At 35.8% G+C, this 19,230-nt stretch overlaps 1 protein-coding gene across 2 annotated transcripts in view; it reads right to left on the bottom strand.

Annotated features, from left to right (window-relative positions):
• The window catches only part of stxbp1a (syntaxin binding protein 1a), a 101,901-nt gene that overhangs the window by 29,120 nt on the left and 53,551 nt on the right, over nucleotides 1–19,230 (bottom strand). For both annotated transcript variants that reach the window (XM_030149135.1, XM_030149136.1), the window contains exons 7-17: nucleotides 17,966–18,114; nucleotides 16,395–16,479; nucleotides 15,496–15,626; nucleotides 13,499–13,606; nucleotides 11,752–11,812; nucleotides 9,173–9,238; nucleotides 8,695–8,775; nucleotides 6,735–6,873; nucleotides 4,932–5,041; nucleotides 2,066–2,167; nucleotides 652–737 (exon numbers count right to left, since the gene is read on the bottom strand). In XM_030149135.1, coding sequence (XP_030004995.1) covers nucleotides 652–737; nucleotides 2,066–2,167; nucleotides 4,932–5,041; nucleotides 6,735–6,873; nucleotides 8,695–8,775; nucleotides 9,173–9,238; nucleotides 11,752–11,812; nucleotides 13,499–13,606; nucleotides 15,496–15,626; nucleotides 16,395–16,479; nucleotides 17,966–18,114 — 1,118 coding nt within the window. The remainder of the gene's footprint in view (nucleotides 1–651; nucleotides 738–2,065; nucleotides 2,168–4,931; nucleotides 5,042–6,734; nucleotides 6,874–8,694; nucleotides 8,776–9,172; nucleotides 9,239–11,751; nucleotides 11,813–13,498; nucleotides 13,607–15,495; nucleotides 15,627–16,394; nucleotides 16,480–17,965; nucleotides 18,115–19,230) is intronic.

Here is a 19,230-nt window from a genome sequence, read left to right as displayed (position 1 = left end):
TTTAATAAAGAATATTTACATGTATTAAAACAATCAAATTACCTATATATATATATATATATATATATATATATATATATATATATATATATATATATATATATATATATACATTGCAGTATTAAACTTTAAATTAACAGTTTAATCTCATAAATAGAAAATAAATATTTGTGAAATTATGATACATTTGCAAATGTATTTTAACTGTATTTGTCTATGAAAAAAGAAAAAATTTCTTTTAAAAAATGGAAATTTTATGGTTATTCACAGTTACAGTTTTTTCGTGTTATTTTTGTTATTTCATTGATATTTTCCTGTATCTTAAAAATACAGGAAAAATCTGTAAAATAAACAGCAAAAATTCTGTTAAATTAAAAAAAATTTTTACAGTGTAATATGAAGTTAATATTTCTTATTTTCCATCTTTGTGAAAACATACTTGACGTCTCTGCAGGTACATAAATCATTACGCATCGTTGTCATCAGCAGCAGAACATGTCGTCTCCTCATATTGATCCATTGGACTTTTCTTCCCTCCCAAAATCACTTTTGATCTAACATATGCCCTCCCCCCCCCCCCCCCCCCGTAAAAAAAAAAAGTTGAGTCCCATGAAATATGAGGCTGTTGTGAGTGCAGTGTTGCGTTGGTACCTGACTGCAGTGGTGCTGAAGGAGGCGGAGGAGCGGGTGGAGATGTAGGGGTAGTGCTTGGTGTCCAGCTTATCATCAATAGCATCCTGCAGGAGGACAGAGATAATGATCAGCTTTATTCCAGAGGTTAACAACAGACAAAGAGAGACCACAGATTCAAACAGAACAGTTCAGACCAGGGCTCTCAAACTCATTTTCTTTCAGGTTCCACATTCAGTTTGATTTGATCTGCAGTGGGCCGGACCAGGAAAATAATAACAGAATAACATATAAATAATGGCAACTGACAATTTTTGTCTTTGTTTTAGCGCAAAAAAACCCTATTAAATTCTGAAAATACTTATCTTTTTGAAGTATTCAAACAAAAAAGATGTGAAAACCTGAAAAAACACTGAAATTTCTTAAGAAAAATACATGCAATTTTAACGATATTATGCCTCCACTTCTTATTTGTCCATGTGCATTATGGATCAGACCTACAAAGACACTAAACACTGAGGAACAGGAAGAAAAGAGTTCAAATTGGGCTGAATTTTCTTTAGACAGGTTAGGTTGTTCATATTTGTTCAGGTTATTCACATTTTATCGTTACAGAATAGTTTGTAAATGTAAATATTTTCATAATTTAATGCTATTTTTTGCACTAAAACAAAGAGAAAAATTTGAAGCTATCATTATTTACAGGCATATTATAATTTTTTTTTTTTTTTTTTTTTTTCATCAAACTGAGAAGAAAATCTGGAGTCATTCTTTTTTGTCGGATTGGAACCTTTGGCGGGACGTATTTGGCCCCCGGGACGCATGTTTGACACCCCTGGTTCAGAATATTTAAGAAAAAAAAAAGAAATAGTCACACAATCCACAACCATTTCATTATGGCTCCTGAACAACAGTTTATGTGAGTTTATATGGTCCTGCCCAAAATTTATACGTGACAAATACATACAGTCCATAAAAAAAGAACAGATCAGCTACTAAATTACTGAAAAACAGAACAAGTTATAACTAAACAGTGCAAAACAATACAGCGGCATTTCATTCTTTAACCTTGTACCATTAAATCATTGACAGAAAATTCCAGTTCTTTGAGACTGGAGCCTTTATTGGTCCTTCTGAAGAACCAAAAAAAAAAAAAATTTCAATATTAATTTTCATGTATGAGTTTCAGTTTTGTATCATATTTGATCCATCGGGTCTCAGTGCTCAAATATTATTTTTGAACAAACCAAAACATACTATAACACAAACATGTCTAACAAATTGGTCATCATCATATCTTATCACATTTTTATCTTTTATCATCATAAACAGGACATCTTACAGCTGTAGACATGATGCGTCCCAATATTTATGTCCATATAGTTTATAAACATCAACAATAATGTAAATAGCAATTTCAGGTCAACAAACCCACCTCCATGATGTCCTTGACCAGTGGTGTCCAGCGGGACAGCTGATAGGTCTGCTCGCTCACACGCTCCTTCCTGTCCAGTTTCTTTCCTCGGCGGAGGGTGGACTGGGATGACACATCAGAAGAAAGTTTACGGCTCAGGATGATGAGGAGTTTAAGCTCACAGAATAAAACAACCATAAGTGCCCAAAACCATCTACTGATCTAAACTGGGTAATACCTGATCCATTAATCCTAACAATACATGTCAATAATTGGTGTAAAATACATACAGTTAGAGCTTAATCCACCCATTATTATTTTGGAAATTTCAGATGTTTACCTTGTAAAGCCTGAACCATGAACTCATTGACAAAAAATTCCACTTCTTTGAAACTAGAGCCTTTATTGGTCCTTCTGAACAACCCAAAAAAATGTTTTTTTCTCATTTTTATTTATTTTTTATTTATTTACTTATTTTTATTTTATTTTATTTATTACAATTTCTTTTTTAAATAATTTTTGAAATTTCATATGCATATGTGTGTATGTGTATATATGTATGTATATATGTATGTATATATATAGTTTTTTTGTTTTGTTTTTGTTTTTCTTCCCTCACTCCTCCCTCCTTCAGGTCATTACAGTGATTATACGAAGGTGTGTAACTCACTGGTGAAAAAAGCCCTGATGAAGACCAGAGGCCACAACACGTTGTCTGTATTTTAAAAGATTGCAATGGAATAATAAAGGCTTTTTATTTTTACACAAATCCTACAGTGTGCCTTGGAATATTTTTTGAAATCTTGCATGCTTATGAGGATTTTTTTTGTTACTCTAAACCAAAAATAAAGTTTTTTTCAAATATCAATTTTGCAATGTTTCGCAATGCGTCATTCGCACTGACTTCTTTTTGTCACGAGTCAAAGTCAGTTCCAAGTCTGCAAATCTCTTTACAACTGTTGTTTGATTCAAAAATAAAGACTGAATTACAGATTCCACGCTGTCTGTCTTTCTCAATAAGAAATCCGTCTGGAATTGCGGGGCTTGAATCTAAATATGAAGGTGGGACCTGACAGGTGCTGAGTAAACCAATCACAGATAAGACGGACGTGACGCTTTTGTCAGAGAAACATAAGAATACAGGGTGTAATCTGTAATTCAACTTCCTCTTTTTTCCTTTTTTGTCCAGCTTTTATTTATTTAGTGCTAGACAAATATTGTAACAGGGGTAACGAAAACAAACCAACAGACCACAAAAAAAAAAAAGAAAGAAAGTTCATAATTCAGCTTCCTGTGACTTCAGATCAGAGCAGGTGAGCTCATGCAGAGGACAGTGGAGGTCTTACATCTAGGGCTGTGTATCAGCAAGAATCTGGTGATACGATACAAATCACAATCTAGAATCACGATATGATACATCACAATATATCATGATAGGGCTGCTCGATTATAGAAAAAAAAAATAATCACGATTATTTTAGCAATAATTGAAATCACAACTATTAAAAACGATTATTTGTTAACCTTAAAGTTGTTTATTTTTTCTTGCAAAACAATGTAAAATATACTCCTTAAACATAAATAAAGCTTTTAACCACTGAAACAAAGTATGTTCACTTTTGTACGAAACAAAAAAATCTTTGAATGCAAATCAGTGTACTGTAAATTCAAGTCTGTTTCCTTTTGTAAACAAATAGTGCACTGTAATTAAACTGCTATACACTTGCCATAGAACTGTAGCAATTTAAAAAAAAAACACCTCACGTAAAGTGCAAATTATAAATTCAAGTATGTTCAATGTAGTATGAAACATAGTAAATTCAGTGGCATGCCATGAGGTTTCAGTTCAGGCCTTCTGTATACATCAGCCATCTAGAAAACGCATGTCAGGGTTATACGGGTTAGGTCAGGTTAATATGGGAGTTGCAGCATAAAGAGATTCGAAGACTGAAGATTGCATTGCGGACAAAGTTGTAGACGGAATTGTTTTTATGTGTTTTAGTTTTTCATAAGATTATGATAAAGGCGGCGGTGGTTAAACTTCAGATGGTTACAAAGGTTTGTTGTGTTACCGGTCGGTGTGGACACAACTACGAAACACTTTTTGCACGTGATGTGTTTTTGCTCTTCGTCTTCTTCATCAAACCCAAAGTGATTCCATACAATTGAATTTGGCTTGCCTTTTTTGTTTACCAAGCACTTCTGCTGTGATTCTCCTGCCATTTGTCCAGACCGCTGGTACAACTGTCCTCTTGGGATGGACCTGCCGGCTAGCAGGCAGCAGTAGCTTAGAGGGGGGCGGGGCAGAGCAGCTCATGGTAGCTTGCGTGCGCGTGAATTAAAACGACTCAAAATTAATAATCGTTTTTCCTCGATTACATAATTTTTGTAATCGTTGCGTGTAATAATCGAAATCGTAATTGAATTTCGATTAATTGCACAGCCCTATATCATGATACTGTTAAAAAGGCAATTTTTTGTTTGTTTCTTTTTTTTTTTTAAATGATTAATTCCTGGAAGAATTGAATTACACCAGAAATTTGCACAAACAGTAAACACATTTTTATTTGATCAGAACAGGATCTAATGTAATATCACAATTTTTTTCTAATTCTCCTAGTTTCCAAAGGAACTACCATCTGCCTCTTAAACAGTAAAAAGTGCTTTTAGGATGCTTCAGATAACCATCAGTTAATAAAACAGTGTTAAATAATAAGAAATAAAATGTAAACAATAAAGAAAAACAAAAAATGAACCTCCCGTCACATCTGCATTTGAATAAATACCTAAAAATATCGATACAGTACTTTTTAATATCGATACAGTATTGTGAAATGAAATATCGTGATATATTGCAGAGCCGATACTTTCCAACAGCCCTACTTACGTCTGTGATGATGGGGACACCCAGGTGAGCCATGTTGGTGATGATCTCACTGTCCTCAGGAGGGATCTGAGCGTGTTGGATCAGCTTGTTCAGGTTCTCCTCTGTGATGCCTACACACACACACACACACACACACACATTTACATGGAAAATATTACATCTGCATTAGTCTGTTTCATGGATGAGGGTTGTTAAAATGTGTGTTTGCTATGTTTGCTTTCCTTTGTTGTACTTTTGGTTTGTTCACTCTGTGTTTATTTCTCAAATCGTTTACAAATTGTAATAATAGATGTTTTTGTGACGAACTTCTGACTAAAAAGATTGACAACAAAAAATGACAAAGATTTTAAGAATGTACAAACTTAAAGGTGTGGGAGACTTTCGTGACCAATTTTTCATCAAATCTGTCAAACCTCAGTCATATCCTCAGTATCGTGAATCTGTAAGTCTGTCTGTCATTACTCACCTGACTCTTGCATTACTGTGAACAGTTTCTTAGTTCCATCCACCAGAAACAAACCGCGTGTTTATAAACAGAGCTGGGAGGGAACTCGGGCATCTGAGGAATTTGGTCACAACGTGCATTGTGGGAAACGCCGGTTCGCTCCGCTGTCTGACAGCAGCAGCTGGAACAGACACGAGGCGGAAATAGCAGGAGCTCCCTTCCCTGTATGCATATTTCTGCAGCCGTTTCCGTGTTTCAGACGTTCCTGCGTCATGTTTGTTTCATCCATATAATATCATATAGTTGCACTGCCGCTGCCACTGTCAGGCGGCGACGCGAGCCTTTGCTTCCCACAATGCACGTCACGACAAAATTCCTCAGATGCACGAGTTCCCTATGGGCTCAGTTTGTAAACACATGGTTTGTTTCTGGTGGATGGAACTAAGAAATTGTTCACTGTAATGCAAGAGATTCAGGTGAGTAATGACAGACGGACATAGAGGTTCATGATACTGAGGATATGACTGAGGTTTGACGGATGTGATGAAAAGTTGTTCACGAAAGTCTCCAGCACCTTTAAAAATAGTCTTAAATTAATTATGTAAAACCCTTGGATGCATAAGTGGGTCAAAAATGACCCGGTGAGGTTGTTTTCTTGCAAAATCTTTGTAGTAAAGAGATGTTATTATTCCATATTCCAGGTATTCCTCAAAAATATGTTATTAACAACATGCCATTTAAATTCTTAATTTACCTTTTATAGATTTCATGAAATTATAATTTTTGTATGACTATCCCATGCTCCCAAAATGACCCGCATTCATTTTCTATGAAATTTCATCTGAACCTTTGATTCATTCTACAGCAAAACCAAAGGACTCAGTCTCTCACAAAATAGATGTTGACATTGTTCTATTACTATTATATACTATATATTATATATCGTATATAGAGTTCACTTTTCAAATTTTCAAAATATAAAAAAAAGCATTTTAAAATCCTTACAACTGGTAAAAAAATGAAACATAAAAATTTTAAGATGAAATCATTCTTTTGTGGAGCCAAATATAACACAAATAACTATTTTTAACATGAGAAAGGGACAAATGTGTCATAAAAACACATAGATTTTGGCACGATTCATTTTTGACCAATTTATGGAAGAGTGGAGGGTCCAGACACACATACATCTAAGGTTAAAAGACTTGCAAATTTCTGTAAAACAGTAACAGCAGAAGCAACAAAGTATTTATAAGAAATAAAAGGAAAGTAAAGCAAAGACAGGAGCTTTAAAAGGACAGACATCAGCTGAGAGTCACTCTAAATGTCTGTTTTTGTGCAGGGCGTTCTCTGCTCACCGTTCTTCAGGAAGATGTAGAGCAGGATGATGCGGATCTTGTCGTACGTGCTGACGTTGGCGTCCAGCAGAATGGGAACGATGGCCCTCATGGGGTCTTTGATCTTCTCTCCTTCGGCGTCTGTGCCCATGGCCAGATCCTGCAGAAAGGAAGGAAGAGCCGCTGAAAGCTGAGCACATGTACGTTCAGAGCAGATCAGGCCTCCTCAGACTGGAGGGGACCAGTCTGTGACCTAAGAACTACACTCTAAAAAATAAGTTGGTTTAACGTAAAAAAAAAAATGATGTAACAATGTCCATTAATCTTTTTAACTTATTTCAACTTGGCCATAATTGCTTAAATGCCATAAGACTTCTCTAGTTTGGTAAACTCTATTACTTGAGTACAAACAACTTGATTTGCTTTTTACTCTACAAGCTTAATTAGGTCAAACCAACTTAATTTCCATCCATCCATTTTCTTCCGCTTTATTCGGGGCCAGGTCGCGGGGGTAACAGTCTAAGCAGGGATGCCCAGACTTCCCTCTCCCCAGACTCCTCCTCCACCTCTTCCGGGGGGACCCCGAGGCGTTCCCAGGCCAGCTGAGAGACATAGTCTCTCCAACGTGTCCTGGGTCTTCCCCGAGGTCTCCTCCCGGTGGGACATGCCTGGAACACCTCCCCAGGAAGGCGTCCAGGAGGCATCCGAAACAGATGCCCGAGCCACCTCAGCTGGCCCCTCTTGACGCAGAGGAGCAGCGGCTCTACTCCGAGCTCCTCCCTGGTGACTGAGCTCCTCACCCTATCCCTAAGGGTGCGCCCAGCCACCCTGCGGAGGAAACTCATTTCGACCGCTTGTATCCGGGATCTTGTCCTTTCGGTCATGACCCAAAGCTCATGACCATAGGTGAGGGTAGGAACGTAGATTGACCGGTAAATCGAGAGCTTTGCCTCTAGGCTCAGCTCCTTCTTCATCATAACCGACCAGTACAGCGACTGCATCACTGCAGACGCTGCACCGATCCGTCTGTCAATCTCACGCTCCATCCTTCCCTCACTCGTGAACAAGACCCCGAGATACTTAAACTCCTCCACTTGGGGCAAAGACTCCCCACCGACCCGGAGAGGGCAAACCACCTTTTTCCGGCCGAGAACCATGGCCTCGGATTTGGAGGTGCTGATCCTCATCCCGCTCGCTTCACACTCGGCTGCAAACCGCCCCAGGGCACGCTGAAGGTCCAGGTTCAATGAGGCCAACAGGACAACGTTATCTGCGAAAAGCAGAGATGAAATCCTGTGGTCCCCAAACCGGACCCCCTCCGGCCCCTGGCTGCGCCTAGAAATTCTGTCCATAAAAATAATGAACAGAACCGGTGACAAAGGGCAGCCCTGCTGGAGTCCAACATGCACCTGGAACAGGTGTGACTTACTGCCGGCAATGCGAACCAGGCTCCTGCTTCGGTCATACAAGGACCGAACTGCCCTTAGCAAAGGGCCCCGGACCCCATACTCCCGAAGCACCCCCCACAGGATACCACGAGGGACACGGTCGAACGCCTTCTCCAGATCCACAAAACACATGTGGACTGGTTGGGCGAACTCCCACGAACCCTCGGGCACCCGATGGAGACTATAGATCTGGTCCAGTGTTCCACGACCAGGACGAAAACCGCATTGTTCCTCCTGGATTTATCCATTATTTTAATCCGTTTTAGTTAGTTTTGTAAGCACACAATACAGTTTCAGTTAGTTATCTTCTTTTTTCTTTTAATTAGTTTTTATTTATTTCAGTTAACGAAAATGTTTTTGTCATTTCGTTAGTTTTCGTTAATGATAATAACCTCGGTGCCAAAGAATACACAACTAACCCTCTGCGGTCTGAGTGCACTGATTTTGCCTTCATATCTGTCATCAAAAAACGGTTTATTTAGGCGCCACCTTTGACCTTTTGTTTCCTCTCTGTTTTTTATTTTTGTTCTCACCTGTTCCACACGGCACAGCTTGTCCACCGTTCCTTGGTAATGCTTCATGCAGTCCTCAGCAAGCTGCAGGTGGGTGGAGTACTGAAGAACACAAACACACACAGGGTATGAACACTTCACATGCTCAACAGCGCACACAGGAAAACCCACACAAACCCACACGTGAACAGACACAAACACGTGAACTGATGCACAAACAGGTGAACAGACACACAAACAGGTGAACAGACACACAAACAGGTGAACAGACACACAAACATATGAACAGACACACAAACATGTGAACAGACACACAAACAGGTGAACAGACACACAAACATATGAACAGACACACAAACATGTTAACAGACACACAAACGGGTGAACAGACACACAAACATGTGAACATACGCACAAACTGGTGAACAGACACACAAACAGGTGAACAGACACACAAACAGGTGAACAGACACACAAACAGGTGAACAGACACACAAACCTTGCTGAGCTCCTTCTGGTACTGAGGCATCTTCTTCAGCATCTGGGACAGATCCCTCATTGTGGTCTGTTCAACAAATTAAGGACCAAGTCAGATGATTTGAACAATAAACACCTTAATTATGAGAAGCTTATATGAACATTATGGTACCTGGAAAATAGGAACGTCATCCAAATGATTACTGTTTTGTTTTGTTTTTCACAATATTTTTATTGGTATTTAAGTTTTACATAAGAAACATGAATCAAAACAACATAATCACTCATACACACACCTATTCACACCATGTAGACTTGCACCAAATGATATATAAAATACATATATTCTTATGAAAGTGTGTACATATATGTAGAAAAATAAATAAATAAATAAATAAAAATAAAAAAATATTAAAATACAGCAGTCATTATAATAAAAAAAATTTAAATAAAATTAAACAATGATAATTTGTATGACATGTCCCTATTTTCCAGACACCATAATGTTCATGTAAGGTTCCCATAATTGTACAAATTCCTCCAGTTTTCCTCTGGTAATGTAAGTCAGTCTTTCCAGTCCGATGCACTCTGATAGCTCTTAAATCCGTTGCTTCATAGAAGGAGCGTAATGAAATGCGTTAATGTCAATAAAAGTCTGTATCACAGGGTGAAATCCTTTCCGGGTACATACCGTTTCCGCTGACAGGTCTTGTGTAAAAGTGATTTTTAGCCCGTCATGTTTGATCTCTTTCTTTCTGCCCTCCCGGTAGACAGACTCCTTCTCTTGAAACAGTTAGAACCGGACCAGTACCGCTCTGTTTTGGTTCGGTCTCCTTGGTGCTAATGTACGGTGAACTCATTCTAGTGTAAATGTCTTTTCAGGCGGCAGTCCCAGCCATGTTGGTAACATTTCCTTTATCAAGTCAATGAGTGGCCGTATCCCCTCTGCTCCTTCACGTATTCCAAGGACCCGTAAGTTCTTTCTTCTTCCCCGGTTCTCTAGGTCTTCGGTTTTTGCCTCCAGAAGGTAGATTCATTTGACAGCTGATCTCAGAGCTGTTTCGGTTTCCCCTTGCGCCCTTTCTGTCTCATCAGTTTGGTCGATACGAGCTGTATTGATCGCGACATCTTGTTTTATCTCGTCAACAGTGTCTTTCAGTGCTGTAAGAGTGTTTGTCATATTCACCACTTTCTAGTCGACAACATCGAATCTTGTTCCAAAATCTGACCGTAGTGACTGAAGTTCGCACAGCACATCTTCAATGCTAGCCATATTAGCACTAGCCATATTAGCACTAGCCGTATTAGCATCTACGCTAGTCGGAGAGCTCGGCTGGACTGTGTCAGCACCCGTCTTTCTTCCACGACTGAAAAGTTCACACTGCTTTCCACCTAGTTGTTTTGGCATGTCCTCGTCACTTGCTTTTTATAAGATATTGGCAGTTTATAAGGTTTTTATTAACAAAGTTCAAACACGGAATCGGAGCTCCGCCGCTGTGCTGCCATCTTGGTCACGAGCCTTCCCGGAAGTCCTTGTTTTTTTTTGTTTTTTTTTTATTTATTATTATCATTTTTATATTATTTTACATTATATTTAATACAAAAATCTGTATGTAACACGGTCAAAAGGACACGAAAATTACGCATTACTATTTTTTTTTTTTTTTTTTTAATATCTCTTTATTCTCTCACAGGTACATTTTGAGAATTTAGTTAATTACACAAGGCAGAGTGTTTCACAAAAATGACTGCTGTTGCAAAATCATTCGCAATTTCTATTCGATTAGCTGGGCAGGTTCTGCATGTAACACAAGTGGATACGATGGGTTGCATACAAAACCTGAAATGAGACTGGGATTCATGAAAAACCCACAGGTGTGGATTAGAAAAACCACCAGGATCGACACATTGAACACAGTGTCTTTATTTAGGGTCCATAGAAGACCATTTACATACATGTAAACAGAACGGTCTGCCTCTCCATATCAGACCGGCCTCATCTCTGTCTGTTTTTAAATCCCTTCTTCAAACCCATCTTTTCTCCTTGGCTTTTGAAACCGTGTGAGATGTTTGAATGTATTATTTTTATTCAGCTGTTTTATTTGGTATTAGTTTATTGTTCTTATTTGTTGTTGCTTTTAATTGTACAGCTTTTTATGTTTTTAATCTCTTATTGTATTTTATTCTTTTATTCAGGTTTTATCTATTCTTCTGTGTTTTTTGTTTATTTATTTATTTTCAATGTATTCTTGTATTTTACGCTGTTATTTTTGTTTTTATTTATTTTTCTGTACAGCTCTTTGGTCCACTGTGGTTGTTTTAAAGTGCTTTACAAATAAAGATGGATTGGATTGGATTGGATTGGATGTTTTCAGATCTAATGCACTGACACAGGTTTTAAGGCCCCAATATTTTATTAAAAATTTATTAATTATGGGATGGCTCAGAGCAAGAGTACAATTTTTTTGGCATTTATCTGAGGTCATTATTAGGTCCATCCTGGGGGGAAATATGTTTAAATTGATCTTTTATTATTGGTTCTAAAAAGCTGGGAAAGTGACAGATACTGACAGTTTCATAGAAGCACTGGTGTCTCTTTACCTTCTCTCCAGTGTTCATCCTCTTGCTAGAAGAGAAGTCCTTCAGCTGGCGTGTGACTTCCCTAAAACGGAAACACAAACAGTCGAAATGCATATACATATGGTCCTATATGCTTTAATTTCATGTAAGATTAAAGTTTCCAGACCACACTGTAAGACCAGATAAATTGAGTTTACTTTAAAAATCTGAGGTAACCGGTTGCCTTAAAAAATGTAAGTAATGAGTAATGAAAACTTGAGTGTATTCAACTTAAATGCTTGATTTGAATGAAATTGCTATTTTAAGTCCAACACACTAAATGCCAAGTTAATTTAACTTCAAATGTGTTGTAATGTCAGTTGCTGTGTAGAATCATTAGACTAAATATCATCAGTTCATTGGACTCAGTTCCAAATTGATTTAAATTAACATCTTTTGCAATATAAATTGCTTTGTATAATTTTTCAACTTCATATATTGTAGCATGGATGGAAGTTAGGCAGGAAGTTAACTCAGTGTAATTTGTCAGTACAGGAAGTGCTTTTAATTTGGCAAGGCGTAAAGATTCACATGTAATAAAAACATTTATAGCTGAACAGTAAATCCCTTGTGCTTCCTATGGCTCTGACTCATAGTGCAGCTGTACAAAAACACAAAAACAAACACAAAAACACTGACATACACACATTAAGTCCAAATTAACACTAACACCACAACCCCACTGAACCCCTGCACACACTGTAAAAAAAAACAGTCTGTAATTTAACAGAATTTTCACGATTTATTTTACAGACTTTTTTCTGTATTTTTAAGATACAGGAAAATATCAATGAAATGACAAAAACAGACTGTGATTTTACATGTCAAATGTAAAATAACACGAAAAAAAAATGTAACTGTGAATAACCAAAAAATTTCTGTTTTTTTTTTTAAGTTTTTTTTCACAGAAAAAAATAGTTAAAATACATTTACAAATGTATCATAATTTCACAAATGCTTATTTTCTATTTATGAGATTAAACTGTTCATTTAAAGTTTAATACTGTGAAAAAATAATAAAACGAGGTAAAATTACTGACAAAAGTAAAAGAAGCATTTGTTCTGTAAGTTTAACAAGACTTGTTTGTTAATTGACAAATATCTTGTGTAATTACGGGAGGTTTCACAACAAAAATGTTGAATAAGTGTGTTTTTGTGAATGTATAACATGTAAGCCCTATTATTTGTTTTATAACAATGTTCGTCCATATTTATAGGTAATTTGATCGTTTTAATACATGTAAATATTCTTTATTAAACATTAAAAAGTAAAAAAAAAAAAAAAAAAAAAAAAAGCAAAATCTCATGTAAAGTTAGGAAAAAAAACTATATTTTAAGTATGGAAAATTACCATATTTTTATGAGACGGTTATTTTTCGTTATTTTACAGTATTTTTTTGGCGCACCAGCTGCCAGAATAATACTGTTTTTTTTACTTTTTTTTATACAGTGCAGAAAAAGAACACATTTTCAACAACATGCCCAATACCCACAATGCAATGCACAGATAAAAAGGTGTGGTCAGGACTAAAACTGAGTGATTTAAATCCATTCAACTGAAACTTTTTCGAACTTTCGACTATGTCTACAAATTAGTAGAATATACTGAACATTTTATAGTAATGGAATAAAACTGAAATGATTTAAGTACAGTGTAATTAAAGCATTTTAGTGAATACAAAGTCCAGGCTTACAGTGCAGACAATAAAGGAAGTAGAAGAGTACTCACTGGGACACCTCGGCTATGTGTTTGTGTCTCAGGCTCACCCACAGGTCATCGTCTTCATGGAGAAGAACCTCCTTCTCACGAGAGTCTCCGATGCCGCTGGTCTCGTATCTGCACAGAAAACACAAGACGAAACAGGAAAACAGTCACTCATGCTCAAAAAATGCACACGACTTAAAGGGGTTACATGTCGGATTTCTGTTTTCTTTCTTTTTTTCAAAGGTCTTTTTATTAATAACAGAACATGAATAAAATATTCACTTTACAGGACGGAGAGTTTGGATTTTCTGAACAACATCCACCCATGACACAACACATAACCCTAACCCAGACATGAACAGATACTGAAAAAAATGTATGAAAAGACGGGATGAAAATTATTTTTTTTTAAAAATAAAAATTAACAACCATGTTTAAACAGCATTAATAAGTGCAAGCAAGCAAAGTTTTTTACATAGCACCTTTCACAGACAAGAGAAGTCCCAAAGTGCTTCACAAAAGATAAAATATAAATAAGACAATAAAATACAAATAAGAACACAGATAGAATTACAATCATAAAAAGGTATACATTTAAAATAATAAGTTGGTCATATAACAGTTCTTTATCTACTGCCGTTAAAATGTCTGGAGAAACAAGTGAATTTGGAGTTCAGTATAAAAGGGCAATATAAAAGAGCAAAATTAAAAAAAAAACAAAACAAGACAACAGAAAAAATAGCAAGGGAAAATAAAAAATTAAAATGTATTTATTTAAAAAAAAAAAAAAGGGGTGGGGTGGGGTGGGGGGGTGGTACTCAGAGATTATTGTTGTGGGTTTCTCATAAAATACCAAGAAGGGGTTCCAGGATTTCTGTTTTCAAATATTTAAAAAAAATGACCTACAATTATCATCAGAGTGTTTACAAAAAAGAGTTTTTAAGTTCTGCCAAAGATGCAAATGTACTGGACTGTAGAGAAATGAACTGAATTTATGTACAGAGGGATTTATGTGAGTAACCACTAGAGCAGTGGTTCTTAACCTGGGTTCGATCGAACCCTAGGGGTTCGGTGAGTCAGTCTCAGGGGTTCGACGGAGGTCAAGACACACACTCGACTCATTTGTCGGGTGTGTGTGTCGGGCTAGGTCCGTGTATGTAAACAAACGGCTTCGGAGACTCTTTCTCTGATTGACATCCAATATACGCGGTGTATTGTTGTTGCTGATAGCACTACAACACAAAGGAACAGACTTTGCTGTGAAAATGACATGAGAGTGGCACTTGCCAAGGTGAAGCCACGCATTTCTGAACTGGTCTCTCAAAGGCAACAGCAGAAGTCACACTGATTTGCAGTAAATATTCATTATTATTGTAGCCTGATGGAAATTAGGTGATGGGTGTGTGTTAAAATGTTAAAAATGATAGATAGCATAAATACAATAAGTTCATTATTGGAATACATAAGGTTAAAAATTAAAACCATTTCAGTGTGGTAGTATTAAAAAAGGTCATGTCTTTGTGAAAAGGTATGGAATTTGTTGTGAGTTCATGCACTGTATTGGTTTTGTTCTTTGAACACAGTGATGTTAATGTACAGTTCATTTTGTGCACCAGTAAAACATATGCCTGTGTCTTGAATTTGAAAAAAAACATATTGTATTTTTTTAATAAAGAAGGGTTCGGTGAATGCGCATATGAAACTGGTGGGGTTCAGTACCTCCAACAAGGTTAAGAACCACTGCACTAGAGGGAGTAGTGAGTTTTTTCATGTTTATTCTTTTCGGAGCGTGTCAAATAAAATCACAGAAAACAGTTTGGAAACTGAGCCACCATTTTTTTAAAATTTGTGAAACCTGATCCCGTGACAGTGTTATTGATGTCAATGTTGTCATGGAAAAATGATAAATAAAGTTGTTAAACAAAATTAAAATTAAAATTAAAAAAGTGCATAATTCTATTTTAAAAAAACAGCTAAATATCACTCCTTTAAGTAAAGTGCAGGTTAGTTGCGTGTCGTACTTGTAGACGTCGTTTTCGATGGGCAGCAGGTCGTAGCCCATGGCCTGGAAGGTGAGCTCATGCAGGACGGGGGAGACCGGGTCGAACGCCCTGTCCAAGATGATCAGCTGTGAACGAGCCTTATCTGGACCCTACCGAGAACAACAAGCACATACACAAAGAAGAAGATTACAAAATACTGTCAAGAACTAAGCCTCAAAGACAGACCTACGGAAGCGGATTGCATTCACACAAAAAATAAAATTCACCTCTGTTTTTCTGAATTAACGAGATAATTATCTTGTAATTACGAGGAAAAATAAGTAAAAAAAAAAAAATTCGGCTCTGTTTTTCTGAATTAACGAGATACTGTTTTCTGAAAAAAATTTAATTCAGCTCTGGTTTTCTGAATTAACAAGATAATTATCTTGTAATTATGAGAAAAAATAAGTTTTAAAAAAATTTGGCTGTTTTTCTGAATTAACGACATACCATTTTCAGAAAAAATTTAAATTTGGCTCTGTTTTTCTAAATTAATGAAATAATGTTTTCTGAAAAAATTTAAATTCACCTCTGTTTTTCTGAATTTCTGAATTAACGAGATACTGTTTTCTGAAGAAAAAAAAAGTTAAATTCGGCTCTGTTTTTCTGAATTAACGAGATACTGTTTTCTGAAAAAAAAAAAAAACTGACTCTGTTTTTATGAGATAATTATCTCATTAATTCAGAAAAATAGAGCAAATTTTTTTTTTTTTACTTATTTTTTCTTGTAATTACGAGATAATTATCTCGTTAATTCAGAAAAACAGAGCTGAATTTATTTTTTTTGTGTGAATGCAATACGCCTCCATAACAGACAGTAAAAGAAAAAAAGGTGAAGAAAAGGGAAATGGAAATGACTTTAAATCAGCCGGACTCACTTCTCCCATGGTGGGGTCATCAGCCTTGTAGGCGTCCAGTTTGTCCTGGACCAGCTGGGCCAGGGTGGCATTGTCCTTGTACTCCCTGCACACAGATGGAGAGATGAAAAAAAAAAAAAGTTAAAATTGGAATACTGCAGTTTCTGAAGGACGAACACGAATGTCAAAGGGAAAATAATTTTTTAACTAATACAATGACGATTATGCCTCAGAACTTTATTTTTATATTATTATTATTATTATTATTATTATTATTATTATTATTATTATTATTATTATTATTATTATTATTCAGACATTATGGTGCTGCTACACTGAACACTGTACAACGACCCTTTGTATCATGAAACAAAAACACAGAAGTTGTCTGAAGTTGTCTAGTTATCTGTAGAAAATACACTATATGGACAAAAGTATGTGGACACGTTGAATTCAGGTGTTTCTTTTCTAACAGGGCTCTGGGATACAAAACAATAATGACTAATGTCAGAATAGAGTTTTATATTGGGATAAATATCATTGCATTGGTTAGTGTGGTTAATAATTTTTTTTTTCAAGGAAATATTGATGTTTATAAACTATGTGGACAAAAATATTGGGACGCATCATGTCTACAGCGGTAAGATGTCCTGTTCATGAGGATTTGAGATAAAAACAACAATATTTCCTCAAAGTTTAATGGGGGATTTTTCTTCTGTAGCATAATGTTGTTAAAATTGCTCTTATTTACTTCGGAAACTTCAGTTTTTTCATGTTACTCACATCTTTTCACCCTGTAAAGCCTGAACCATTAAATCACTGACAGAAAATTGATTTAAGTGAAACAGTGATTTAAGAGTAACAGTGATTTAAGTGAAACAGTGATTTAACTGAAACAGTGATTTAAGTGTAACAGTTATTTAAGTGAAACAGTAATTTAAGTCTAACAGTCATTTAAGTGTAACAGTCATTTAAGTGTAACAGTCATTTAAGTGAAACAGTCATTTAAGTCTAACAGTCATTTAAGTCTAACAGTGATTTAAGTGAAACAGTAATTTAAGTCTGACAGTGATTTAAGTGAAACAGTGATTTAAGGTAACAGTGATTTAAGTGTAACAGTCATTTAAGTGAAACAGTCATTTAAGTCTAACAGTCATTTAAGTCTAACAGTGATTTAAGTGAAACAGTGATTTAAGGTAACAGTGATTTAAGTGTAACAGTCATTTAAGTGAAACAGTGATTAAAGTGTAACAGTCATTTAAGTGAAACAGTAATTTAAGTCTGACAGTGATTTAAGTGAAACAGTGATTTAAATGTAACAGGGATTTAAGTGTAACAGTGATTTAAGTGTAACAGGGATTTAAGTGTAACAGTTATTTAATTGGTCTACAGTGGTTTGAAATGTAGGTGCAGTTCAACTCCATAAGGTGCTTGGATGTTTTAACGTCTCATTGGATCAGTCCTAATGTGGACAACCCTGGGTTTATGAAATATTTGTCCATGTAACAGCAGCTTGTGTAGCAGTCCAACAAAAATGAGACTGATACTACGACTACTAGTGAAGTTGTGTGTGTTGTGACAGCGTGGCCCACCCTCGGTATCTGACGGCTGGATACTCCTTCAGAGTGGCGCAGAGCGTGGCCAGCTGCTCAGCCAGCCGCTCCATCACCGGGTTCTTCAGCTGGGTCTTATGGGGGCTGTAGAAACTGTGGAAGGCATCTGGGTTGTCCAGAGAGTACACCTGCACCAAAAAAAACAAAACAAAAAAAAACAGAAAACAATGCAGATACATGACTAAGACTTGATGTGTACAAAAAAATCACTGCACAATTAATCAGATCACGATATTAATGTCAGTGCAATTAGAAAATGTGGAAATGTATTCCCACTACCATTTGATTCATAACTTTTGACCCAGACAAGTTTCAGACAAATTTTCCACATAATTGTAAAGGTCTAAATGCCATCTGAAACAGACTCAAAGGGCAAAATTTAGTTTCAAATATAGTTTCAAATATTTTTAAATGAAAAATATCAAAAACTTCTGCGTCACAGATGGACAAAAATCCTTTTTTTTTTTTTCAAGAATTACAAAGTTCTCCAAAGTGAAGTTCCTCTGACATTTTCGTCCTCAAATGTATTCAGTGTATACCTTAAACCCTCTATTTAACAAACGAATATTTGGTTATAGAGGAAAAAAATGTCTGATCAAACCTAAATAGAAAGAGTTTACACAAATGGCAGAGTCACAGATGGACAACAAAAGGAAATATCAAATTAAACATTTTTTATTTCAATTATCAATATCACATACATTTATTTACAATATTTATAACATATAAATAATATTAAAATTATATTCAAATGTATTTTATAAATATATGCATTAATTAATTTTAAACACTGTGTGTTTAGACTACGACATAAATAATATAATAGTCAAATATCAATGTATTTGGAATAAATTTAGCTTATTTATGAGAGTTTATAAAATGAACCCAGAATGACAGCACAAAACTTTGTCATTTTCCAAATATTCACACTCATAAAACTCCTCCAATTTTTTTTTCCCATACATTTTTTCTAATTTCAAAATATATTTTCCTGAAAATATAAAAATATAACTAATTACTGACCCAGAAATATAAGTTTGGTGTAAATTATTGTAAATTAATTTTTTTGAAGAGATGTTAACCTTCCCTTGACTTCATCCTTATACATATATATTTATTTATTTATTTAGTCTTCTTTTTGTTGTACTAATATTTTCTTTCCTGCTACTTTTTATTCGACTTGAATGAAGTGACTGGAACACTCAATAATTTCCCCTGGGATTAATAAAGTATTCTGATTCCGA

Source organism: Sphaeramia orbicularis, chromosome 12 (genome assembly GCF_902148855.1).
Source record: "Sphaeramia orbicularis chromosome 12, fSphaOr1.1, whole genome shotgun sequence".
NCBI lineage: Eukaryota > Metazoa > Chordata > Actinopteri > Kurtiformes > Apogonidae > Sphaeramia > Sphaeramia orbicularis.
The sequence above is the reverse complement of the archived record's forward strand: the minus strand, read 5'-3'. Positions and strand labels throughout refer to the sequence as shown.